General features: G+C 45.9%; 1 protein-coding gene across 3 annotated transcripts in view; it reads left to right on the forward strand.

Moving 5' to 3' along the window:
• robo3 (roundabout, axon guidance receptor, homolog 3 (Drosophila)) overlaps window positions 1–24,774 on the forward strand; it is a 224,556-nt gene that overhangs the window by 84,731 nt on the left and 115,051 nt on the right. For all 3 annotated transcript variants that reach the window (XM_067971051.1, XM_067971053.1, XM_067971052.1), the window contains exons 3-4: window positions 21,205–21,362; window positions 22,261–22,381. In XM_067971051.1, the coding sequence (XP_067827152.1) occupies window positions 21,205–21,362; window positions 22,261–22,381 (279 nt within the window). The remainder of the gene's footprint in view (window positions 1–21,204; window positions 21,363–22,260; window positions 22,382–24,774) is intronic.

The following is a 24,774-nucleotide window of genomic DNA, read 5'->3' on the forward strand; positions in this document are numbered from 1 at the left end:
TGTGTTAGAATTAAAAGTGTACAGGAAATTGTGCAGCAGATAATTTCCCCTGATGTTTCGCAGTGTAAAATGTTGTGGTCATTGAGTTATTTATTGAACAGGAGAGAATGAAGACAGTAGAAGCAGACAGCGCCATGCAGAATGTGCGCCCTTGTTCTGAGGAGATTTGTGGCTCTGGATCTATGGACTGTGTCTCAGTGCAAAGCCCTCAGGCAGTCTGAGGTGTTCTCTCAAGTCAGCACACCGCAGTCCTCATAGATTCGATCCTCATTATTGATAATGCCTTTGATGTTCGGGAGCAGGGGAGTTCAGTACAAGGAGTGAGTGAGTCTGCAGTGTTGGGCGGAAGAGAATGGACAGATGCAGGGACTCACATACAGCGTGTGCCTTTTGTTTGGACGTGCTGTGCGATGACTCAAATTCTGTTTGTTGTACTCTGTTGGAATGCCACTGTTTGTCCGAGCCTTTATTGATGTCTGTCCTGTTAATTAAGGGTTTCTTCCTCTTGGGGATGGGGGAGGGGTGAGGGGGGGTGGTGGCGAGAGCATAGCTTCTATCTTGTAATGTGAAGCATGCCAGGTCTCAAGAGGCCGAGGGGCCATCTGCCGCTGTGTCCCCACTAATGAAGCCCTGTTGCTGGGACAAAGGCACATATTGATCCTTGCCTAATATTCACACATAGAACGACCTTTCTTTCAAATTACCTCACGCCTGCCTGCCTTAGGGCCTCAACCTAGTATCAGTGCTGCTTTATTTTAGCTCCTTGCTTGGCTTCTAAACTACAGCTGCCCGGTCGGTGACAGCAGTTGGACCCTCCAAGTCTGATAATATATCAAACCAACACACCACAAAATGTCTCCTCTTCAATATTCACTTCTTGCATCCTACTGATCTGCTGAATCCTGAATGTTTTAAATTTATGCTGATTGGATGATTCAATGATGGGATCAACGTGGTTGCTAGGACTTTGTAGTTGTCAGCAAGAACAGGACGCTGGGGACTCTTCAGGGGTCAGGGGTCACAGTCATAATCTGCCAATAACCGTAGGGCATTGTGGGTAATTGTAGGTATCTAATCGGGAGTTAGCCTAATATATTTTTGATTAGTACTCTCTGAATGGAAAATCTGGAGAACATATGGTCGACATATTGTATGTGACAAGCACGGAAGATATGACCTTCAACCTAGTGTTCTGGCTATAAGATTTGATTAAGATAATTTTTATTGGAAGTGTACATAGTTGGATTGATGGCTTAGGGCATCTCAGTCCCAACAATGTGCAGACAACAGAGACAACGAGTTTGTGACAAACTGGATGCAGCTACAAGCCTTTTGTGTCAATGTGTCCTCCCATCTCACTAACACTTTCTGCCAATGTGTAATGATGACTAGTTGTTAAGGAGGTGGCCTCCCCTTCAGCATTAAAGGTGTTAAAAATCAAACTGTTACAAAGAATTCACATCCTGATAATTTATTTTCCTCTTTTTGTTTCTCTTTAAGTTATTTTATTTAAACAGTAAGTACTGATGACATCATAAGGGGAACCGACTGGCTGAGTTACTGAGCATGACAGTGTGAGGGAGCTGGATTAACATCAGTAGAGATGCAGTTAGTAACATGGAGTGCATCAGTTTGAATAGTTCGTGCTTGTTCAGTAAAGTTATGGAAGGAGTCAACAATAGTCCTACCAAATGACACCTACTTACCAATAACCTGATCATCGACACTCAGAGTAGGTTTTGCCAGAACCACCAATTCCAGTGGTTGCAGTCGTATCTGATACAAAGGAAGATGGTTGTGCTTATCGAAGGCCAATCATCGCAGCTCTAGGACTTTGCTGCAGAAGTTCCTCTGGGAAGTGTCCTTGGCCCAGCTATCTTCAGCTGCTTCATCAGTGACCTTCCCTTCAGTATAAGATCAGGAGTGAGGCTGTTTGCTGAGGATTGCACAGTGTTCGCCTCCATTCCCAACTCTTCCAATAATGAAACAGCCCATGCCAGCCTACGGCAGGACATGGACAACAGCCAGACTTGGGCTGACAAGGGGCAGGTAATATTCCCGACACGCAAGTGCCAGGTAATGGCCATCTTGAACAAGAGGAAGTCCATCCATCTCCCTTGACCTTCATTGGCACCACCATCATCGATTCCCCCCACCCTATCAATATCCTGGGGGTTACTATTGACCAGATGTTTAACTGGACCAGTCATATCAACCCTTTGGCTACAAGAGCAGAGCAGAGGCTGGGTACACTGCAACAAGTGGCTCACCTCCTTATCCCTCAAAGCCTCTCCACCATCGACAAGGCTCAAATCAGCCTAGATGGGTACAGCTGCAAGAACACTTAAGAAGCTTGACAACATCCAAGACAGAGCAGTTTGCTTCATCAGCTCCCATGCCACTGGACTCAGTATCCATGCCCTCTGCCACTGGTGTACTGTGGCTGCTGTACAGGATCTACATGATGTACTACAGCAACACACCAAGTAAGAAAGAACTGGCATTTACATAGCACCTTTCACAACCTCGGGACGTCCCAAAATGCTTTACAGCCAGTTAAGTACTTTTTGAAGTGTAGGTACTGTTGTAGGGAATCGCGACAGCCAATTTGTGCACAGCAAGGTCCCACAGACAGCAATGAGATAAATTACCTGATCAGCTGTTTTAGTGATGTTGGTTGAGGGAAAAATGCTGGTTTGGAGGCAGAAGAATTCCCCTACTCTTCTTTGAAAAGTGCCATGTCATCTTTTATATCCACCTGAGAGGGAAGATGGGGCCTCAATTTAACAACTCATCTGAAAGGCAGCATCTCCAACAGTGCCGAACTCCCTGAGTACTGTCAGCCTAGATTTTGTGCTCAAATCACTGGAGTGGGGCTTGAACCCCCATCCGTTTGACTCAGAGGCAAGAGCTCTACCACCGAGCCACAGCTGACCAAGGTTATTTTAGTAGCACCTCCCTCACCTGTGATCTCTACCACCAAAAGGCAGAGTAGCAATGTTGTGGCAACACTATTAACCCCACCTCCCGTCCAAGTCACATAAAATCCTGACTTGGACATATATCGCCATTTCCTCATTGTCACTGGGTCAGTACCCTGTAATTTCGCACACCCAACACAATTAGGAGCACCTTCACCACATGGACTGCAGTAGTTCAAGGAGAAGGCCCACCACCACCTTCTCAGGACAAATAGGAATGGGCAATAAATGTGGCCTTTACAGCATGACCCACGTCCTTAGATTTTTTTTTAAAACTTCCGTCTCACAGACAGGCTCCAAAAGTCAGTTCCCTGAAGTGTATTTATCAAACTTCTCAAATAGTTGTTTTTATTTTAAAGCAGAAATAAACAAAACAAAGTAAATGTTAATCAGATTGTTTTGGCACTGTTTGATTTCAGGATGTCCCTGGTTTAATAGTTTCATTGGATGCCTTTGTATTTCCATTATTTGTTATTTATGAGATTGTGAAGGACATGTCTGCATATTCCAGGGTTTTTCTTTCCCTCAGCCGGCTGTGTTTAGTTAATTTCCCCGTCAGTTTACTGGAAGGAGCAGCACATGGAAATGAGGCATTCCATCTTAGGGTGGGGGAGGAAAGGGAAGCCGAACCTTTCAGTTCACCTCACCCACTGATGGATCAACCGAGACGCGGCGTTGGTCACTGAGTCGTCTGCTTCCGGGAATTAGTGCATGCCTAGGAATTCTCAGTCTCATTCCCCAACCCGTGGAGTGGTTGTCGACATAGTAGGTTGTGACATTGTCTGTTACAGGAGTGTTCGCACACTGGAAGGTGTTGTTGCTTTGTGTGCTTCCCATCGACCCTTCACCCCTGTGCTCGCTGACCTACATTGGTTTCCAGTCCAGCAACGTCTCGAATTGAAACTTCTCATCCTTGTGTTCAAATCCCTCCATGGCCTCACCCCTCCCTACCTCCTCCAGCCCTACAACCCTCCGAGAACTCTGTGTTCCTCCAATTCTGGCCTCTTGCATATCCCTGATTTCCTTCGCCCCACCATTGGCGGCCGTGCCTTCAGCCATCTAGGCCTTAAGCTCTGGAATTCCCTCCCTAAACCTCTCCGCCTCGCCACCTCTCTCCTCCTTTAAGACGCTCCTTAAAACCTCTCTCTTTGACCAAGCTTTTGGTCACTTGTCCTAATATCTCCTTATATGGCTTAGTATCAAATTTTGTCCGATATCTCTCCTGTGAAGTGCCTTGGGACGTTTTACTATGTTAAAGGCGCTATATAAATGCAAGTTGTTGTTGTTGCCCCCACCCCCCCACTCCAGTTAAGTCAGAAGCATCACCCTGCAGCTGACAATATTCCAAAACTGAGATGTGAATATAATAATAGGGATTTGGTGTTGAGAAGATTTCATCAATTAGGATGTGCTCTAATACAATGTGTGGTAGGAATCAGCATAAGGAAGGCAAGTTGAGGGGCAAAGGAGGAAAGATTTTTGAGAGACAGAATGGAGGGAGGGACTTTAAATCATGTCACACCATTGACTATGCGATGAAGGGAAAAGTTCACCAAAGGCCAAATATCACTTGGATATTAAGAGTCTAAATGTGATAGAGGAGCAAAGGGATCTCGGGGTACAGATACACAAATCACTAAAAGTAGCGATGCAGATTAATAAGGCCATAAAAAAGGCAAACGAAGCACTGTAGTTTATTTCTAGAGGGATAGAATTTTGCTTGTCCCAGCAGGTGTGAAATGGTCACTCTTTATGAGACGGTGTTAGCTGTGGCTCAGTTGGTAGCACTTTTGTAGTCAGAGGTTGTGGGTTCAAGTCCCACTCCAGAGACTTGAGCATAAAATCTAGGCTGACACTCCAGTGCAGTACTGAGGGAGTGCTGCACTGTCGAAGGTGCCGTCTTTCAGATGAGACATTAAGCCCAGTCTGCCCTCTCAGGTGGACGTAAAAGAATCCATGGCACTGTTCAAAGAAGAGCATGGGAGTTCTCCCCAGGTGTTCTGGCCAAGATTTATTCCTCAACCAAAACCATTAAAAACAGATAATCCGGTCATTACCACCCTGCTGTTTGTGGGAGCTTGCTGTGCGCAAATTGGCTGCCGCCTTTCTTACATCACAACAGTGAGTGTCACTTTAAAAAAAAAGTGCTTCATTGCCTGTAAAGGGCTTTGGGACGTCCTGAGGTCATGAAATGCGCCATAGAAATGCAAGTTCTTTCTTGTTGAGTAAAATCAGCCACTCAGAAGCAACCATGTCAGCGAGAGGACAGAAAACTCAGATTAAAACGCAGAGAGGCCATCCTGTGGGGCTCACGTGATGGGCGTCACTTGGCACTTTTAACCATGTTCATGCTTTTGGCACGAGACAGTGCTTCAGGTGGTATAGCTGACTCATGACTGAAAATCTCACACCTAGGATTAGCCCAGTGTTGACAGCTCTGGGTAATACTCATACAAACTATAATAGTCAGGACTTTTTATAGTAGTATTTGCCTATGGGCTATATATGTATGTCTCAGTCTGATAGTCACCTATGGGTTGGCTCCATCTGGGAGGCCTTATTAATTTGATGAGATCATATCAGGAGTCGACATCATTAATCCAATTTGTGTTTCATCTGAATCAAAAGCCCCAGACAACAACTAACAAAACTGAGAGGCTGAATCTGTAATCATGTCTGAGCTCGGTTTTCATACTTACCTGCTGTCTGTCTCTTCAGGAAGAAAACACTTGCTGATTATACATTCCATGTCCTTCGCTCCAACACTGACAGGAAACAACATTACAGCGACACCAACCCATTAAAAATTAAAATCATATTTGCCTGTCAGGTTACTTAAATCCTGTCGGAAGCCTCTCACTCGTTAAGAGAGGGAAGTTTAATCAGACAGGAGAGGAATTCTCCTCAACATCACTGGCTCAGGTAATTCTTTGTAATGAACAATTAATCGCTGGTCGCAGTTATTTAACTGCCGACAGCTCCCGCTTTCATTACACACATAGTGACTGTTCACAATTGGCCCGCAGGTCCATGCAGTTATTTAATGCACGGTATGTCTGCACTGTACCATTGCAGAACCAGAACAATAAAATACTTCCAGCATTTTTATCTCATTTTTTCAGACCCCAGTCAAGTCTAATGTTTCTCACTTCTAAACCAACCGGATTTCTCCCTCCCTCCCCATCACTGCTACAGATACTTGACCATCTAAATGAGTGTGGGTTCCTATTTCTGATTGACTCCATGCTGGAAGATACACATTAGGTGAGAATAGGAATGTGCCTGGGTGTCATTCTCACCACATTTGGTGCTCACTGTTGAGGCTCATGCATAAAGACTGACTACTTGGGAGGACGGTCAGCATCTATGGAACCCCTCCCCATTGCATCCCCATCTCTCCTGAAGGTAAAGACTCATGTTGTGAGCCTCAATAGTTGGCAACAGTGGGGAAATCGCAGCTGAGCCCACACCCATCCCCGCCTAACGTGTGCACATAGGCACTTTCCAGCAGGGGTCACTAGACTGTAATCAGGAGCAGCTAATTGTTCTCTCTCCTTTCTAGCCGAGGGACACTGTCAGCAATTGTAGTGGAACTAGCAGCTGGCTGAGATCAAAACTCAGCAAAGAGCGGGGATCAAAGCTGGGATCCTCCTACTCTGTCAGCCATGGCTCAGTGGTTGAACTCTCGCATTTTGAGTCAGCAGGTCGTGAGGTCAAGCCACACTTCAGAGACTTGAGCACACAATCTCGGCTGACACTTCAGTGCAGTACTGAGGGAGTGCTGCACTGTCGGAGGTGCTGTCTTTTGGGTGAGACGTCAAGGCAAGGCCCCGTCTGCCCCGTCATTGACTGTAAAGCGCTTTGGGACATCCTGAGGTCATGAAAGGCGTTATATAAATGCAAATCATTCTTTCTGTATGCCTCAGTTCCATACTAGCCAATGACCTTATCAACTGAACATCAGGAGAGGCCTCTCTTTCACTAATGATGGTAGTGATAGCCTGTTTCATGGAAGACCCCATTGCCACCATCAGTACCACTCTCAATTAAGCTAACAAAAAGCATGATGGCTTTGCCACTTTGCCTGGGCCATTCACACAAGCACAGTCTAGTGTAAAGGAACCTGCTTTCTAACCCAGGAGTTGACTATTCCCAAAAGGTTCTTTCTGGTTAGCTAGACTAGTCCAGGTTCACATCTCTGCTGCCGAATGTCCTGGCCAGCACCACAGGATGCAAAGTGGGTGGTGACTGTTAACAGATGGAGTTCATTTACGGCCTGCAAACTTTATTTGTTTACTGCAATGGGCTTCTTGTTTACTGTACGCACTGGAGTGTGTCCAGTTTCCCTCTAACCTCGGTCAGAGCCGTGACAGATGTTACGAAAGCTTCAGTTTCTGACCCTTTTTTTTGTCAACAAACCTTGGTTGCTAACCGTTGGTGACGCTCCCTCCCCTCCCCCAGATTTCCTGACCTCCCTCCCCCCCGGCCCCAAATCAGGTTTCCTTATTTACAGCTGTATCATCACATATTTTCGTATCAGGAATCTTAACAAGAATCTGATTCAGGGAAAGGGTGGGATGTTAAATGGAGCAGAGCTGTGAACAGCTACACCATGGAAAAGAGTTTTGCAACAGTGTCACTGATTTACTCGTCCCCCCCGCCCCCAGTCACACTATTTGAGATGGAAATTACACCCAGCAACCTGAGGAAGAACCAAAAAACTCCTAGGAGCAGGGCAGAATTGCTCTGATTCCACTTTGTGGTGAACTCTGAACATATTCTTTTTGAATGCACTTCTGATGCTTTTGCCTCCCCACACACTACTGGTACGAGAACTCCATGTACCCCTCACCTGAGAGTGATAGTTTAACGCATTTGAGTCGGATTACTGTAATGTCAACAACAGTAACTTGCATTTATATAGCCTCTTTAACTTGCCAGGTGTTGCATCAGGAAATTTCCACACCGTTCACCTGAGGAAGGAGGAAGCCTCCGAAAGCTTGTGGAATTTAAAATAAATTTGTTGGACTATAAATTGGTGTTGTAAAATTGTTAACAATTGTCAACCCCAGTCCATCACCGGCATCTCCACAGTATGGATACTGGGAGAGCTCTGTATCCTAACAGCATTTCCTTGCAATCTCGCACTGAACAATGCTGAATCCCTGCCCTATTGACAGCATATAGCCAGGTGGCCATGAATCAAGGCTCAGAGATGCACAATGATGCCTGCAGGTTGCCCAGCCTATATTATTAGTACCAATAGTTAGGGTGATTTCCAAACTACGAAAACATCATCAAAAAGTACATCCATAATCAAGATGAAACTGTTTAAAGTCTTAAAAAAAAATCTTTGATTGAAAATATTTTCGCAGACCCCCCCCCCCAGTCCACCATTTTGTTGGAAACTGGAGTGAGCTGTTTGGTTACATTCAGAATTTTGGGGACAATTTTAACCTAACCCACCTGTCGGGAAACTGACGGGATCGGGTGCAATGCTGGTTTTACATTCCACCCAATTTTACTGTCCGTTGAAGTCAGTGGAGAGCAATATTGGGCAGGGTGTAAAACCAGCATTCCACTTGAACCTGTGGGTTTCCTGTCCGGCGAGTTAAAATTACCTCCATAATCACGCAAACTGATAAATACAGTCCCTGTTTTAAAGGGAAGGTAAAGGCTCTCCCTTCCCCCACGCAGAGCGGCTGGGCAGCATCCAGCACTGCCTGCTGTTGATTTAGATGCCAGTTTTCTTAATTGGCTGTCTCCTTCTCTCTGTAAAAGGGGTTAATGGGTTCACACACACAATGTCCCATAAGGCTTATGTTGTTCTCCAGCTAATAGCACCTGGTTTCACTCAGCCAAGCCAGGTACGCAAATAGGCATCACTGGGGAGTGAGGGGTGTGCGCAATTCTCCTGCCAGTATTTCTCAGCCCAAAGGATCCATTTCTTTGGATTGCTTTCCCTTGAAAAAAGATAGGTGGGATATTTGTCTTTTACATCCCCTGCCAATGTCTTGTATTAACTGCTTCTCCTCCCCATTAACAGGAGTGTGTATTTTCTTTCTTTGAAATGACCCCTATCTTCAGTGTCCCTGTTCTGTGGTTTACTGCACTTGTGATTTGCTTCACCTGACATTAAATTTACAGTGTTCATAAAGGAGGCGCCTGAGACGTGCCAGTGCCCCATGAATCGAAACCCACTTCTCCCACACCAATCTTTGAGCCAAGCATTCATCCCTCTGATCTGATTTACCCTGTGCCAATTTGCTCGTGGCTCAGGTAATAATCTGGAGATTATCACCTTTGTGGTTCTGCTTTTTAATTTAGTCCCTAGCTGCTCAAACTCCCTCAGCAGAACCTCTTAGTCCTATCTATGTCGTTGGTACCTACGTGAACCACGACAACTGGATCCTTCCCCTCCCAATCCAAGTTTCTCTCCAGCCCTGAGGAGATGTCCTTAACCCTGGCACCGGGTAGGCAACACATCCTTCGGGACTCTCGCTCTTGGCTGCAGAGAACAGTATCGATCCCTCTAACTATACTTTCCCCTACTACAACCACATTCCTTTTTACTCCCCCCAATTGAATGGCCCCCTGAACCATGGTGCCGTGACCAGTTTGCTCATCCTCCCTGCAGTCCCTGCACTCGTCCACAAGGGCTGCAAGAACCTCGTATCTATTGGACAAGTGCAGAGGCTGAGGCTCCTGCAATGCTCCCTCCTGGATCCCCGTACCTGCCTCATTCGCAGTCACACCCTCCTGTCCCTGACCACGTGCCAATTCTACAGTATTTAGCCTAAGGGGCGTGACTGCCTCCTGGATCAAAGTGTCCAGGTAACTTTCTCCCTCCCTGATGCCTCGCAATGTCTGCAGCTCGGACTCCAGCTCCTGAACTCGGAGCCGAAGTTCCTCGAGCTGCAGACACTTACTGCAGATGTAGTCGCCGTGGACAAAACTGTCCAGTAGCTCCCACATATTGCAGCTGCAACACATCTCCTGCCCTGTCATAACTATTTTATCTATTTAATTGATTACTACAATGCCAATCAAATTATTTTTAGGTTGAACCAAGTACTGGCCTTGTTTAATTTATTAAATTAAGTTTAGTTTTTAAAAAAAAAAAATTTTAGTTTTATGCTATAAGTTACTGAGCCCACAGTCCTAAGAAAGAAGAAAACAGAAGAGATTCTCACCACCAACCATCTACCTGCCTCACCCGTGACATCACACTGCAGTTTTGTTTTGTTGTTGCTGTGACCCACTCTCGGTACGCCCCTCTCCGCCCTCGGTACGCCCCTCTCCGCCCTCGGTACGCCCCTCTCCGCTCTCGGTACGCCCCTCTCCGCTCTCGGTACGCCCCTCTCCGCTCTCGGTACGCCCCTCTCCGCCCTCGGTACGCCCCTCTCCGCCCTCGGTAAGCTCCTCTCCGCTCTCGGTACGCCCCCTCCGCTCTCGGTACGCCCCCTCCGCTCTCGGTACGCCCCTCTCCGCTCTCGGTACGCCCCTCTCCGCCCTCGGTACGCCCCTCTCCGCTCTCGGTAAGCTCCTCTCCACTCTCGGTATGCCCCTCTCCGCTCTCGGTATGCCCCTCTCCGCCCTTGGTACGCCCCTCTCCGCCCTCGGTACGCCCCTCTCCGCCCTCGGTACGCCCCTCTCCGCTCTCGGTACGCCCCTCTCCGCTCTCGGTACGCCCCTCTCCGCTCTGCTGACGAATCAAATGCACCTCACCCTTACTGCACCGAATCCCCTCACTCACCAAATTCCCAATTATAGACTCTGTCGAAACCAGACTCTGTCGATAGCTGTTATTCTGTGCTCCCTCTAAATATTCAGAGTTATTTAACATTTCGGAAGGATAGGAAAAAAAGTAAAGGTGGTGGGGTATCTCTGTTAATAAAGGATGAAATTGGTATAATAGTGAGAAATGATCTTGGCTCAGAAGATCAAGATGTCGAATCAATTTGGGTGGAGGTAAGAAATAGCAAGGGAAATAAATCACTGGTGGGAGTCGTATATAGGCCCTCTAACAGTAGCTACACTGTAGGGCAAAATATAAATCAGGAAATAAGGGGGGCTTGTAAAAAAGGTAATGCAATAATCATGGGTGATTTTAACTTTCACATAGATTGGACAAATCAAATTGGCAAAAAAAGCCCTGAGGAGGAGTTCATAGAGTGTATTAGGGACTGTTTCTGAGACCAATACGTTGGGGAACCAACCAGGGAACAGGCCATTTTGGATCTGGTAATGGGTAACGAAACAGGATTAATTAATGATCTCAAAGTAAAGGATCCCTTGGGAAGCAGTGATCATAACATGATAGAATTTCACATCCAGTTTGAGAGCGAGGATCTTGGGTCTGAAACCACTGTATTAAACTTAAATAAGGGCAATTATAAAGGAATGAGGGCGGAATTGGCTAAAGTGGACTGGGTAAAGAGATTAGATGGTATGATGGTGGATAAGCAGTGGCAAACATTTAAAAAGATATTTTATGACTCGCAACAAAAATATATCCCTGTGAGGAGGAAAGACTCCACAAAAAGGGTGAACCAACCATGGCTAACTAAGGAAGTCAAGGATGGTATCAGGTTAAAAGAAAAAGCATACAACATGGCAAAGATTACTGGTAAGCCCGAAGATTGGGAAAACTTTAAAACCCAGCAAAGGATGACTAAATCAATAATAAAGAGGGAGAAAATAAATTATGAGAGTAAACTAGCAAGAAATATAAAAACTGACATTAAAAGCTTATACAAGTATATAAAAAGGAAGAGGGTAGCTAAAATAAACATTGGTCCCTTAGAGGATGAGACTGGGGAAATAATAATGGAAAACAAGGAGATGGCAGAGGAATTGAACAGATATTTAGTATCTGTCTTCACAGTAGAAGACATTAATAACATACCAATAATAGTAGAAAATCAAGGGGCAAAGGGGAGGGAGGAACTAAAAACAATCACTATCACTAGAGAAAAAGTACTAGGTAAACTAATGGGTCTAAAGGCTGACAAGTCCCCTGGACCTGATGGCTTGCATCCAAGGGTCTTAAAGGAAGTGGCTTCAGAGATAGTGGATGCATTGGTTGTAATCTTCCAGAATTCACTAGATTCTGGAAAGGTCCCAGTGAATTGGAAAACCGCAAACGTAACACCCCTATTCAAGAAGGGAGTGAGACAGAAAGCAGGTAACTATAGACCAGTTAGCCTAACATCTGTCATTGGGAAAATACTAGAATCCATTATTAAGGAAGTAGTAGCAGGACATTTGCAGACTCATAATACAATCAAGGAGAGTCAACATGGTTTTATGAAGGGGAAATCATGTCTGACAAATTTATTAGAGTTCTTTGAGGAAGTAACAGTCAGGGTGGATAAAGGGGAACCAATGGATGCAGTATATTTGGATTTCCAAAAGGCATTCGATAAGGTGCCATATAAAAAATTATTGCACAAGATAAGAGCTCATGGTGTTGGGGGTAATATACTGGCATGGATGGAGGATTGGCTAACGCTGCATTAGCCAATCCTCCATCCTGACTTTGTTTTTGTTTTCTGTTAGAAAACAAATAGTCAGGATAAAAGGGTCATTTTCAAAATGGCAATCTGTAACTAGTGGGGTGCTGCAGGGCTCAGTGCTGGGGCCTCAACTATTTACAATATATATCAATGACTTGGATGAAGGAACAGAGTGTCCTGTGGCTAAATTTGCTGATGATTCAAAGATAGGTGGAAAAGCAAGTTGCGATGAGGACACAAAATGTCTGCAAAGGGATATTGACAGGTTAAGCGAATGGGCAAAAATTTGGCAGATGGAATATAATGTGGGAAAATGTGAAGTCATCCACTTTGGGAGGAAAAATAAAAAAGCAAAATATTATTTGAATGGAGAATTTATCTGAGGGGACTCAATAAGGTAGATGCTGAGAGGATGTTACCCCTCATGGGGGAATCTAAAACTAGGGGGCATCGTCTCAGAATAAGGGGTTGCCCGTTTAAGATGGAAATGAGGAGGAATTTCTTCTCCCAGAGGGTCATGAATCTGTGGAGGCTGAGTCATTGAATACATTCAAGGCTGAGTTAGACAAATTTTTGATCAGCAAGGGAGTCAAAGGATATGGGGAAAAGGCAGGAAAGTGGAGTTGAGGTAAAAATCAGATCAGCCATGATTTCATTAAATGGCAGAGCAGGCTCGAGGGGCCGAATGGCCTACTCCTGCTCCTATCTCTTATGGTGATATGATAGCGGTGTATAAGGTAGTTAGGGGATGGAAAAGGTAAATCCAGAATACTACTTTTAAATAAAATTGTGAGAGTAGGACAAGGGAACACAGGTTCAAACTAATAAAAGGCAAATTTAGGACAGATATCAACAAATTCTTCTTCACACAGAGTGATCAATATATGGAATAGACTTCGATAGAGTAGTGGAAGCATTTAAGAAACAATTGGATGCTGCAATAGAGGAGACTAAGGATCATGTCAGATGGATGAATTTAGATGGGCCAAATGGCCCACCTCATCTGTCACTATCTTGTGATCTTGGTACCTATGGTGGCAGCTTTTGACTCTATTCTGTAAATGAGATAGCGCTAGTGCCCACCGTGCCAGGGGGTATTACCTGAAAATGTGGCCCTCGCCGCCACTGGAGGCACCTCACCAGGAAAAATGTAACACCTAGAAAAATATGATGATTCTGTATGTTATATAAGAGGTACTATGGACCATAGTGAGTGTTTGTATATTGACAAAGGTGCAGTGACACAATGATGCTTCACAGTTACTGTAGTTTAAATAAAAATGATGATAGCTCCTCCCCTGATGGCTCAGCGATAAAGTCTCTGCCTCTGCTCTGTGCCGAGTTATCTGATCTCAGCCGGGGCAGCTGTTAGACAGACAAATTGGCTGCAGGACCCCATAGCTAGTTAAAGGAAATTTAGCTGGGCCTCCTGCTCCTGAATGCTGTCCAGACACCCAACATCCACACACGCACACAAGAGTGAGGGCAGGATCAGGCTCGGCTGCAAATGCCTGCCCCAGTCGAATAGCCACCAGTACTCATTGTCTAGGCTCAAATGTGAAGAAGGGCCACTTTGCGAGTTACTGGAGGGATGCTGTGATGTTGTAAGGAAGTCAGAAGGTGAAGGGAGGGGTGAGAGTTGATGAAAAAAATTAAACAACAATTGGAAGACCACATCATAGATGTTCTCCGTTCAGCAGCTATAGTGACAACGTGCCTTGCAGCAGAATTTTTAGAAGGGGCTCTTTCAGGAACTGACAATACTCAGACAGGCACCAATACAGTGGCATTGCCCCTTTAAGGGACCCCCTTTCAATCCTTATTTCATTTAATCTGAAAATCCCTCCCTAAACCTCTCCACCTCTCTACCTATTTCTCCGCCTTTAAGACGTCGCTTAAAACCTATGTTAAAGGCGCCATATTGTTGTTGTCAATTAAAGCATTTCATTTCAACCAATTTTTAGTTGAAATCTAATTTAGCCAAACAATACCTGCACATAAACACAAAAAACTTGTGTGAAATATGGGACAGAACAATTTTGTTTTGCCTTTACACTCATAAAGATGTTGAGCTGGTTTGAGTCTGCCCACAGTTCATTTCCCACAGGATCTTACGGCTGGCAAAGAGAGCTTCATCCTATCAGTCTGGGTTCGCTTCAAACACAGATCTTAGAAAGTAAAGTGCGTTAACCCACTGTACCAGCCTTTTAATTGCATAACTTAGTTAAAGAATGATGCGCCTTTAAAAAATGTATCTATCTCTAACACAGGAGCTTGTTATGAAAACCCCAGGATCCAGCCGGTTCTGCCTCTCTGCAGCTCAGTTGGAGTGTCAAGTATGATAGCGAGCCAATTGTGAGCATCCCCTGAGGGACAGGGGACCAAGCTGCAGCCTGCTCCGGCCTGCCCACACTAAGAGTTTCAACCCCGGTGAGAAAGCTGGAGAAACGAACCTGTTAGAAATTAATTAGTGGAGTTGATGCTGGAGTTGCAACATTGGTCATTTTACAACATCCCCAGTTAAGGTGCACAGATCCTTTAACAGTCTCAACATCCTCTTGTTGTCTCTGTGTGAATGTAATCCACTCAATTGAACGCATCCCATGTATTTGAGCACTCCATTTTCTTCATACAAACCTCAGGCATTTCAGATTAACTCCCCACTGATTGTTTCACCTCAGTTCAGTCTCTGAGTCTTATCAGCATCAATCAAAACAAACCAGACTGATCACCCCTCTGCCCCCATAATTCAGTCAATAAGCTCGCTGTACAGACCCACATAGCCCAGGAAAGGTGAGTTTAACCCATGGACTGTGCTGAGAGTTAATTGATCTTAGTCGCGGCATCTAAAGGGGTGCTACAGTTGGCATCAACGTCTCGAGAGCAGGGAGGGGGAAATTCTGCCAAACCTCCTGTATCTGATTGCTATCCAGTGACTCCTGTTGAATACTGCACGTGTGTGGCCAAGAGATGAAGAAGGGCCTGAGATTGACTGTGATGCCTCTGTGGTCGAATACCCTACTGACCCTCACTGTCTACTTTCCATCATGAAGAATGACCACTTGGGTGATGCACCAGAGGGGGACTGGCGACGAGCATCCCAGAGTGAGTGAGCACTTTCAGGAAAGGGGGGAACGGTCGTGGGGGCGGGAGGAGACTAGAAACAACGGTGCAGTGTGGCGAGCTAAAGAATTTTAACAAGATGGCATTTACCCGGTTTTCTCATGGTTTGGACCAGGGATTACTCAACGATGAAGATGGTTTCCCCATTACTTTTCAGGTCCTTTGAAAAATAATTATCTGTTCAGTTTCATTTCACCAGAGTAGGTGGTCCCAAGCCCATAATGGGTGGTCCCAAGCCCATAATGGTTGGTCCCAAGCCCATAGTGAGTACTCCCAAACCCATAGTGGGTGGTCCCAAACCCATAGTGGGTGGTCCCAAACCCATAGTGGGTGGTCCCAAGCCTGCACCTATTTTTAATTCACCTGTACATCAATATGACCAGTGATAACTCCTTTGAACCAAGATGGCAGCAGGAGATCGGTCACAGGTTTACCCTCCAGTATTTTTATGGTATCTCCACAAGTAACCCTGGATCTCATTTCTCTCTCTGTGCAGAAACAAACCTCCCAGTTTTAATAAGCACAGCGTGGGGGTGCTTGCTGAAGGCATACCTGGCTGTCTGTGAAACTGCTATTTTGCATTGTGGAGCAGCCAGGAAGAGTTAAATGGGAATTCAGGACGTTGCACTCCGACTGGAGACCGTTAAAAAGGTGTTGTGGAGGAGTGGGAGGTGTGAATGATTACTGCTACACACTGGTGTCAGATAAACAACCCTGAGCTGTGAGTATCAGACATCAGAATTAATTAGGACCCAGGGGGGCGGGGGGAAAGTCCTTTAGAAAAAATAGGGTCCTAATGAAATTAATCACTGATACACCACAGTGTGGATTTGTTTAAGAATACTAAGACTGTTTGAAGAGAAAGTTACTGAGTGAGAGGGTGGATAGTTTTTGTGTATTCCCTCCATTAAGCTGGTTCGAATAGTTTGCCCAATGCACAGTATCTCCACTCTGAAAGGAGATATTTGTGTTGCTGTAGGTATGAGTTTGCTTATGTTGACCACTATTTCAGGGCTCCTACCTGGAGGAGACTTACTTAAATGACTCAACCACGGATCTCCCCAGACAGCTTCTGTTGACAAGTCCTGTAAGATGGCCAGAACTGAGCCTTATTTTGCATCATGTTCATGGGGCTTTCTGGGGTGAATGGTTTTCCTCCTTCATAATTACCTAGTGGTCGGAGAGTGAGCTGCAGTGTAGAGCATCATCACTGGATGAATAATCCAGGGGAACCTAGTAGAGTTTTTGTGCTGGAAACGCGACTGTCATGATTGTTACTTTATGGTTGTATTAACTACGGCCTTATTTCTGTTGATCCATGTGGACTAGTTTTTGGTTACTGTTGACCTGTTGTCTCTGACCTTCCTCTATCACACATCAGCCCGCAGCATTGAAACACGACACACTGTGAAGTGTGATCAGACACAATAATAGGCTCAGGGGAGTGATTGCAGGCCAATAATCTAATCGAGGGGTTTGTTGGGCATTTATATCTGTCATCTGAACCCCAAAATGACATTACAGTCCTGAAATGACTTCAAGGCATGAGTTATTATTCGATCATTCATACTGTGAAGTCCATTGGGTGATTTGTATTCCATTTGGGACCTGCTTCTTTGTATATTTCTTGAATGTCAATACAATGCTTGCTGCCAACGCACAATACAAACACACCAAGAGATTAACAACTCCACTAGAATTCTTGCATATTCTACGAGAAATAATTTGCAGTAAATAACCAGCAATGCACAGAACCTCTACTGGAAAGAGTTACGATAATAGGCTGAAGACAATATTGACTGGGCAACTGAATAGAGAACTGAAGAAAAGATTAATGAAGAGTTTGATGTGGAGTGTAGTGCTGAAACATTGACGCTGAGGAAAGAGGAGGTCAGGGTTCTGGAGATCCTTGAGTTGTGGAGTGACTGAAGGCTAGTTTGAAGAGACGAATTTTAAAGACATTTTTAAAAGTGGAGAGAGAGAGGGGCGGAGGTGAAGAATTTTAGGGAGGGAGTTCAAAGAGTGTGATCGAGTTGGCTAAAGGCCCTGTCACCAATCACGGGTTAAAGGGAGGGGAGATGCAAGGAAACTCAGACTCACTGGAATGGAGTGTTCAGGAGGGGAAGCAGGGCTGGATGAGATTGCCTGAGATAGGGTGGGGTGAGGCTGTGGAGCGATTTATAGGCAAGGGCAAGGATTTTGTATTGAACGCACATAGGGATGGAAAGTCAGTGTAGGTCAGCGAGGATAGGGATGATGGGCGAGTTAGACTTAGTGTGGGATAGGATACATGTGACAGGGTTTTGGAGTGGACTTATTGTGCTCGCTGACCTACATTGGCTCTGTCCGGGAACGCCTCGATTTTAAAATTCTCATTCTTGTTTTCAAATCCCTCCATGGTCTCACCCCTCCCTCCTCCAGTCCCACAACCCTCCGAGATCCCTGCGCTCCTCCAATAGAAGAATGAGAGGTGATCTCATCAAAATGTATAAAATTCTAACAGGACTAGACAGACTAGATGCAGGGAGGATGTTCCCGAAGGATGGGAAAATCCATAACCGGGGTCACAGTCTCAGGATACGGGGTATGCCATTTAGAACCAAGATGAGGAGAAATTTCTTCATTCAGAGGGTGGTGAACCTGTGGAATTCTCTACCACAGAAGGCAGTGGAGGCCAAGTCATTAAATATATTCATATAGAAGGAGATAGATATATTTCTTAATGCTAAAGGGATCAAGGGATATGGGGAAAAAGCAGGAACAGGGTCCTGAGTTAGACGATCAGCCATGATCATTTTGAATGGCTGGGCAGGTCTGAAGGGCCAAATGGCCTACTCTTGCTCCTATTTTCTATGTTGCTATGTTTGCCTCTTGCGTAGGCCCGATTTTAATCGCTCCACCATTGGCAGCTGCGCCTTCAGCTGTCTAGGCCCTAAGCTCTGGAATTCCCTCCCTAAACGTCCCCACCTCTCTACCTCTCTCTCCTCCTTTAAGACGCTGCTTAAAACCTACCTCTTTGACCAAGCTTTTGGTCATCTGTCCTAATATCTCCTTATGTGGCTCGGTGTCAAATTTCCTTTGAAAATGGCTCCTGTGAAGTGTTTTACTCGGTTAAAGGCACTATATAAACTTCGACAGCACCTCCCAAACCCGCGACCTCTACCACCTAGAAGGACAAGAGCAGCAGGCACATGGGAACAACACCACCTGCACGTTCCCCTCCAAGTCACACACCATCCCGACTTGGAAATATATCGTCGTTCCTTCATCATCGCTGGGTCAAAATCCTGGAACTCCCTTCCTAACAGCACTGTGGGAGAACCGTCACCACACGGACTGCAGCGGTTTAAGAAGGCGGCTCACCACCACCTTCTCAAGGGCAATTAGGGATGGGCAATAAATGCCGGCCTCGCCAGCGACGCCCACATCCCATGAACAAATAAAAAAAAGCAAATTGTTGTTGTTGTTGATTGATTTGTATCATGAAAGACACAAGAGGGCAGAAACCGCAAGGCTCCACTCCCACAGTGGACCTTCGCAATTTTTGTCCTAATGTGTTGACTGCCTACAGGACAGTGTGCTTGGCAGCATTCCTCTTCACCTTGTAAGTATCGCTTTGAAACTTCAAACTACAGCCTCAATCTTTCCTGGTTGTGGCATTGAAAAGAACGCAGGCGACATACCGTGTGAGAAAGCTGATGTGGACATGCAACTCCTCTTGGCATAAAGCTCCAGCAGAGCGCGGAACGTTCTAGATGATGGAGCAGCCCCGACGTTGAATACGTTGGATTTTTTTCCACTGAAGCCACTGAGAATTGATAATCTTGCTGTCCCCAGTGCATTTCCAGAGCTCCCAGGGGAGATGCTCAGAATACGTTCTATGGATCTAATTAATTGGCGTGCTCTTCTGTTCCTGTAATATATGCTGGTTGGGAGCCATGAGTCCACTTTAGCTCTCTGAATGGTTTTTTGACTGACTGCAGGGTTAGATGTTACTTTGGGTAATGGACATATCTCCTATCCATCTGACTGGGAATATTCATTAATTCAGATCAGTAGAAACCAAATTGAATTACTAAAGGAGGGAAAAATGAGCTGGTGTAATTTGGTGCTGTTTGCAGGCAGAAACTAATGCGCACATAGATCAAGGGTGATGTGGGCCATTACAAGCTTTAATGGAACTGCTTGGGACTGAATAAATATAGGAATTACTTAGTAGATGCTGATTAGGCTGTTTTTAGTCAGATCATGATGATAGAATGCAATCTTTACTTTTTATATATTGTAGGTTGTGTCATTTCTACTAAAGTCTGCAGTAGGCTCTATGGTACAACAGGTTATTGTACAGAAGATGCCAGTCATAAGGCATTGGATGATCACATTGATATCTAGGTGACACTACTGTGGTTGGACTTGTGCTTCCCATTGGTTCTGCATGAAGCATGAAAAGATCAGAATTTTTAGGAACTTGGCAAGGACATTAAGCCCAGTGAGACCACCACTTGTTCATGCGTCAACCCCGCCTACCTACCTTCTCACCGATCCCTTCTGTCTCCAGGAACGGATTCAGTTCCTACTTGAACCAGTTTGTTCTGTCTGCTTCAGTGACTTTCCTCCGAGTTTTCTCCACAGTTTTGTTAGATGATGAACTTCTACTCAGCTGCCCTTCTTACTCCCTAATTTTAACTTGTGTCCCCTGGGATTGGAAGCCTTCACCGTAATCAACTCTTTGCTTGGGTTAATCGTGAGCAGTGGCAGTCGGGTTAATGTGCGTGCGCCACAAGTGGTGATGGTGCAATTAAAGGCAACTACCCAAGGAAGTGTGGGGGTAATTTTAACTTTGGGTGATAGGCTACACAGCTTTCCTGATTTTTGTTTCCACTGAAGTCAATGAAAAGGAAAATTGGGCGAGGTGTATAATGGGCAACTGATTCGATATCGCTCATTTTACACATCGTCCAAAGTTGAAATTACTCTATGAGTAATGAACTGTAGTAGAATACAGAGATGGAGAGAGTGTGTGAGAGATGAGAGATAGTGAGAGGGAGTGGGACTCACAGAGGTGGGGAACCACTATGAATTTTAAGGTCGGTTTGGCATTGTGATCTTTGTCTCCTTTATTCATTTTTTGACCGTTTCTTTCCCTCCTCTCCTGACTACATTGACTGGTGCTGGTGCCAGCCCTCATTGGTACCTTGCCCACCTTGGACAATCTCCATGTGTCCGCCTAGATGGTGAGAATTAGAAGACACTATTTCAACAGGGGCATCACAAAGGAGCCTAATTTTGCCCCTACCTGATGTCCACAAGGACACCCCTTCCAGTAATGGTGACTGATTTCACCCCCCCACACCTCTGCTCAGCTCAGACACCCCAACTATTGATTATTGGCTGGAGAGTGAATCGGTGACCTCCCTGATCTGTATGGCTCAGTATCACACATTACACTTACCAACTCAGCCATTGGGAATTGACTCCTTATGACTTTTTTTTAAAATCACCAGTACCGTGTTATGGTTCAGTTAATGAAAATAATTCCATCCTGTGGCTGATGAAGATTTCCTCCCTTTTTCTTTTCACAGTCCTGCGCGACGATTTCCGCCAGACGCCCAGCGATGTGGTGGTTGCGGCCGGTGAGCCCGCTGTGATGGAGTGCCTCCCGCCACGAGGGCATCCGGAACCAACTATCTCCTGGAAGAAAAACAATGTCCGCATCAACGACAAGGACGAGCGGATCACGGTAAGCAGCGGCTGACAGCAGGAACTGACAGATAGTGTCGGATTTTGAAATGCCGTGAACTGCACAGAGACTCCGTCACTTTCACACTATAAACGTTTAGCCATCAGGAGCAAGCCGTTCTCTTTAAGTAAAACAAGTTGTAGACTGTCATTAAACTGACTGAACCTTCTGTGAGATATTCTCCAGGCCCCATGGGAGAAATCAATATCAAACGATTCGCGTTTTACATGGAGCCATCCTGTTTTTTATGTTTCATTTCCTGTAATTTTTTATTCCTGCACATTTTTAATTGCTCAACTCAAAACTGCCCTACAAGTGAAAAATTCAACAAAGGCAAAAACTCTGCACCCCTCAGTATAGCACATTGTGAAATATACCATAATCCTAACATACCACACTCCGATATACCCAGTCCCCTCAGTATATCAAACTCCAATATACCCTGCCCCCTCAGTATATCAAACTCCAATATACCCTGCCCCCTCAGTGTACCAGACTCCAATATACCCTGCCCCCTCAGTATATCACACTCCAATATACCCTGCCCCCTCAGTATATCACACTCCAATATACCCTGCCCCCTCAGGGAACCCTCTGATACACTCCATACCCCTCACTGTAACACTCTCTGATACACTCCACACCCCTCACTGTAACACACTCTGATACACTCCACACTCCTCACTGTAACACACTCTGATACACTCCACACCCCTCACTGTAACACTCTCTGATACACTCCACACCCCTCACTGTAACACACAGTTTCTGAATGGCTCTGTTGTGTCAATAGTTGGACTGTTACTGTGCAGTTCCGTCCATCGATGCTGGGCACTGGGTGTTTCTAACCGGGCACCTCTGGTATTATGGGATATATTGATGGTGTTTGTTCTTCTAGATCCGAGGGGGAAAGCTGATGATTTCAAACACGAGGAAGGCTGATGCTGGCATGTACGTCTGTGTGGCCACCAATATGGTGGGTGAAAGGGACAGTGAGCCTGCGGATCTGGTCGTATTTGGTGAGTGCCATTGTTTGCCACATGTATTTTTGCCTTCTCACCGCTCCGCAGAGGTCGGCCTGCCAAGGACTTGCTTCCAAGCCCTTGTAAACGCTGCTTTCTCTGCTTTCTCCCCCACTCCACAATTTTCCCCCTTCTCCTCCTGAATGCTGTTGACTCTTTCTGGGGTGCCAGTCGTCCCCTGGTGCCTCACCCAAGAGGCCTCGGCGGCGGTCGGCTATCCAACCGGGGGTGGGGGGCGGCGGGGGATCTGTTATGATGAGCAGGGATCTCTGGCTCTCCCTAGTCCAGGCTGCTCAGGCCAATTGTAGCCCCGCAGTTGCTGCCCTGGTTAATCAGCTCACCCAGCTCAGGCTGGGAGTCAAAGCTGGGTGGTTCTTGCCTGTCTGGTTCAATGCTACACTGGACAATGCCCTTTAGGGGCAGCCCAATGCCACTCTCTAACCCTCCACAGGGTTAATGGCCGGGTTTGCTCACTCGCCAAATTTTCTTTTAAAAAAAACATTTTTAACTTTATTTTCTCTGCCAGTTCTCTCCCTTTCTGTTCACACCGAAAATATCTGATTCCTGGCTGGAGCGGAGACTCCTCAATACTTTGCCCAAGTGTCAGTTATTCATGCACGATTTGGACACTGAGTCTTTATAGACTATTTGAATGGCGGGGATGGAGGGGTTACAACTGATCTTATCCTCACTTAACACCCGCTCAATACACAGTTTCTAGCAAGGACCAATGGATAATAATCGGTGGGGGGGGGCCTGGCTAATTTTCCTCTCCTGAAGATAATTGCAGCATCACTACATCTACTCTGGATGAGATCATCTAATCCAGTATAGATCAGAGATCGTACTGGAACCTTCCTGGTTCCTACAGCCCCGATTTTAACTCACGCCTACTTCCCCCTCCGCTCCTGCCTGGCGGAAACTGGGCTGGGGGGTCAATTAAAATGAGGGGGGAGACTTACCCCATCTGAGCAGGCAAGCAGGACCCCCGTCCCAAGCTGGTGAGGTCCTCTTTAAATATACAAATCGGGCCTCGATCTGCTAGTTTAGTCCAAGGCCTGAGTGGGGGAGCAGTGATGACTTCTCTGTCAGGCCAGATTTGCCTGGAGGAGGGATCGTGGGCCAGAAAAGGCCCAGGCAGGTAAGTACTCCTCCAGGCCTCAAAAGGAAACCTTGGGCCTCCTTTGCCCTGAGATTTCTCCCCTCCCCCGATCGCCTTCACCCCCCACCCTGACCGCTCCTGCCTGCGATCATCTAATCCCGCCCTCCGGCCAGGTAATGCATCTGGCCGGGTTCTGGCAGGACTCCCCGGGTTCGCCACCCGCCTCAGGGCTGAATACAGGATATTGGTGCAGAGTAGCTTAACACATGGAATTGGATCCCATTAAGGGTTCACCACCATCAGCACAGGAGGAAGGTGGGTGGGTGGGAAGAACATCTGCAGTGGGTATGATGGAGGAATAAAACTTAAGTTGGGTAGCCAATGGCTCTGGTTGGTAAATGTCTTACCAGGTGTGGAATTGAGACAGACTAGGATGGGTCCAGGTTCCATTCCTGGACTCTAATATCATTGCTGATCTCAGCTAGGGCAGTGATGGGACTTAGTGCCCCTTGGTCAGCGATGGGAAAAAATAATTCAGGGTGTTTTGTTCTTATTGTCCATCCCAGGACTTCTGCATTATTACATGGCATAAGAACATAAGAAATAGGAGCAGAAGTAGGTCATCCGGCCCCTTGAGCCTGCTCCGCCATTCAATAAGATCATGGCTGATCTTCGACCTCAACTCCACTTTCCCGCCCGTCCCCATGTCCCTTGATTACCTTGCAGTCCAAAAATTTATCGATTTCATTCTTGAATATACTCAACGACTGAGCATCCACAGCATTCTGGGGTAGAGAATTCCAAATATTCATGACACTCTGAGTGAAGAAATTCCTCCTCATCTTAGTCCTAAATGTCTGACGCCTTATTCTGAGACTATGTCCCTAGTTCTAGACTCTGCAGCCAGGGGAAACTTCCTCTCAGCATCTACCCTGTAAAGCCCTCTTAGAATCTTATATGTTTCAATGAGATCACCTCTCATTCTTCCAAACTCCAGAAAGTATAGGCCCATTCTACTCAATCTCTCCTCATAGGACAACCCTCTCATCCCAGGTATCAATCTAGTGAACCTTCGTTGCATTGCCTCTAAGGCAAGTATATCCTTCCTTAGGTAAACTGTACACAGTACTCCAGGGTCTCACCAAAGCCCTGTACAATTGCAGCAAGACTTCCTTACTCTTGTATTCCAACCCCCTTGCAATAAAGGCCAACATACCATTTGCCTTCCTAATTGCTTGCTGTACCTGCATGTTAACTTTCTGTGCTTTGCGTACAAGGACACCCAAAT

The sequence above is a fragment of the Heptranchias perlo genome, chromosome 33, assembly GCF_035084215.1.
Source record: "Heptranchias perlo isolate sHepPer1 chromosome 33, sHepPer1.hap1, whole genome shotgun sequence".
Classification (NCBI taxonomy): Eukaryota; Metazoa; Chordata; class Chondrichthyes; order Hexanchiformes; family Hexanchidae; genus Heptranchias; species Heptranchias perlo.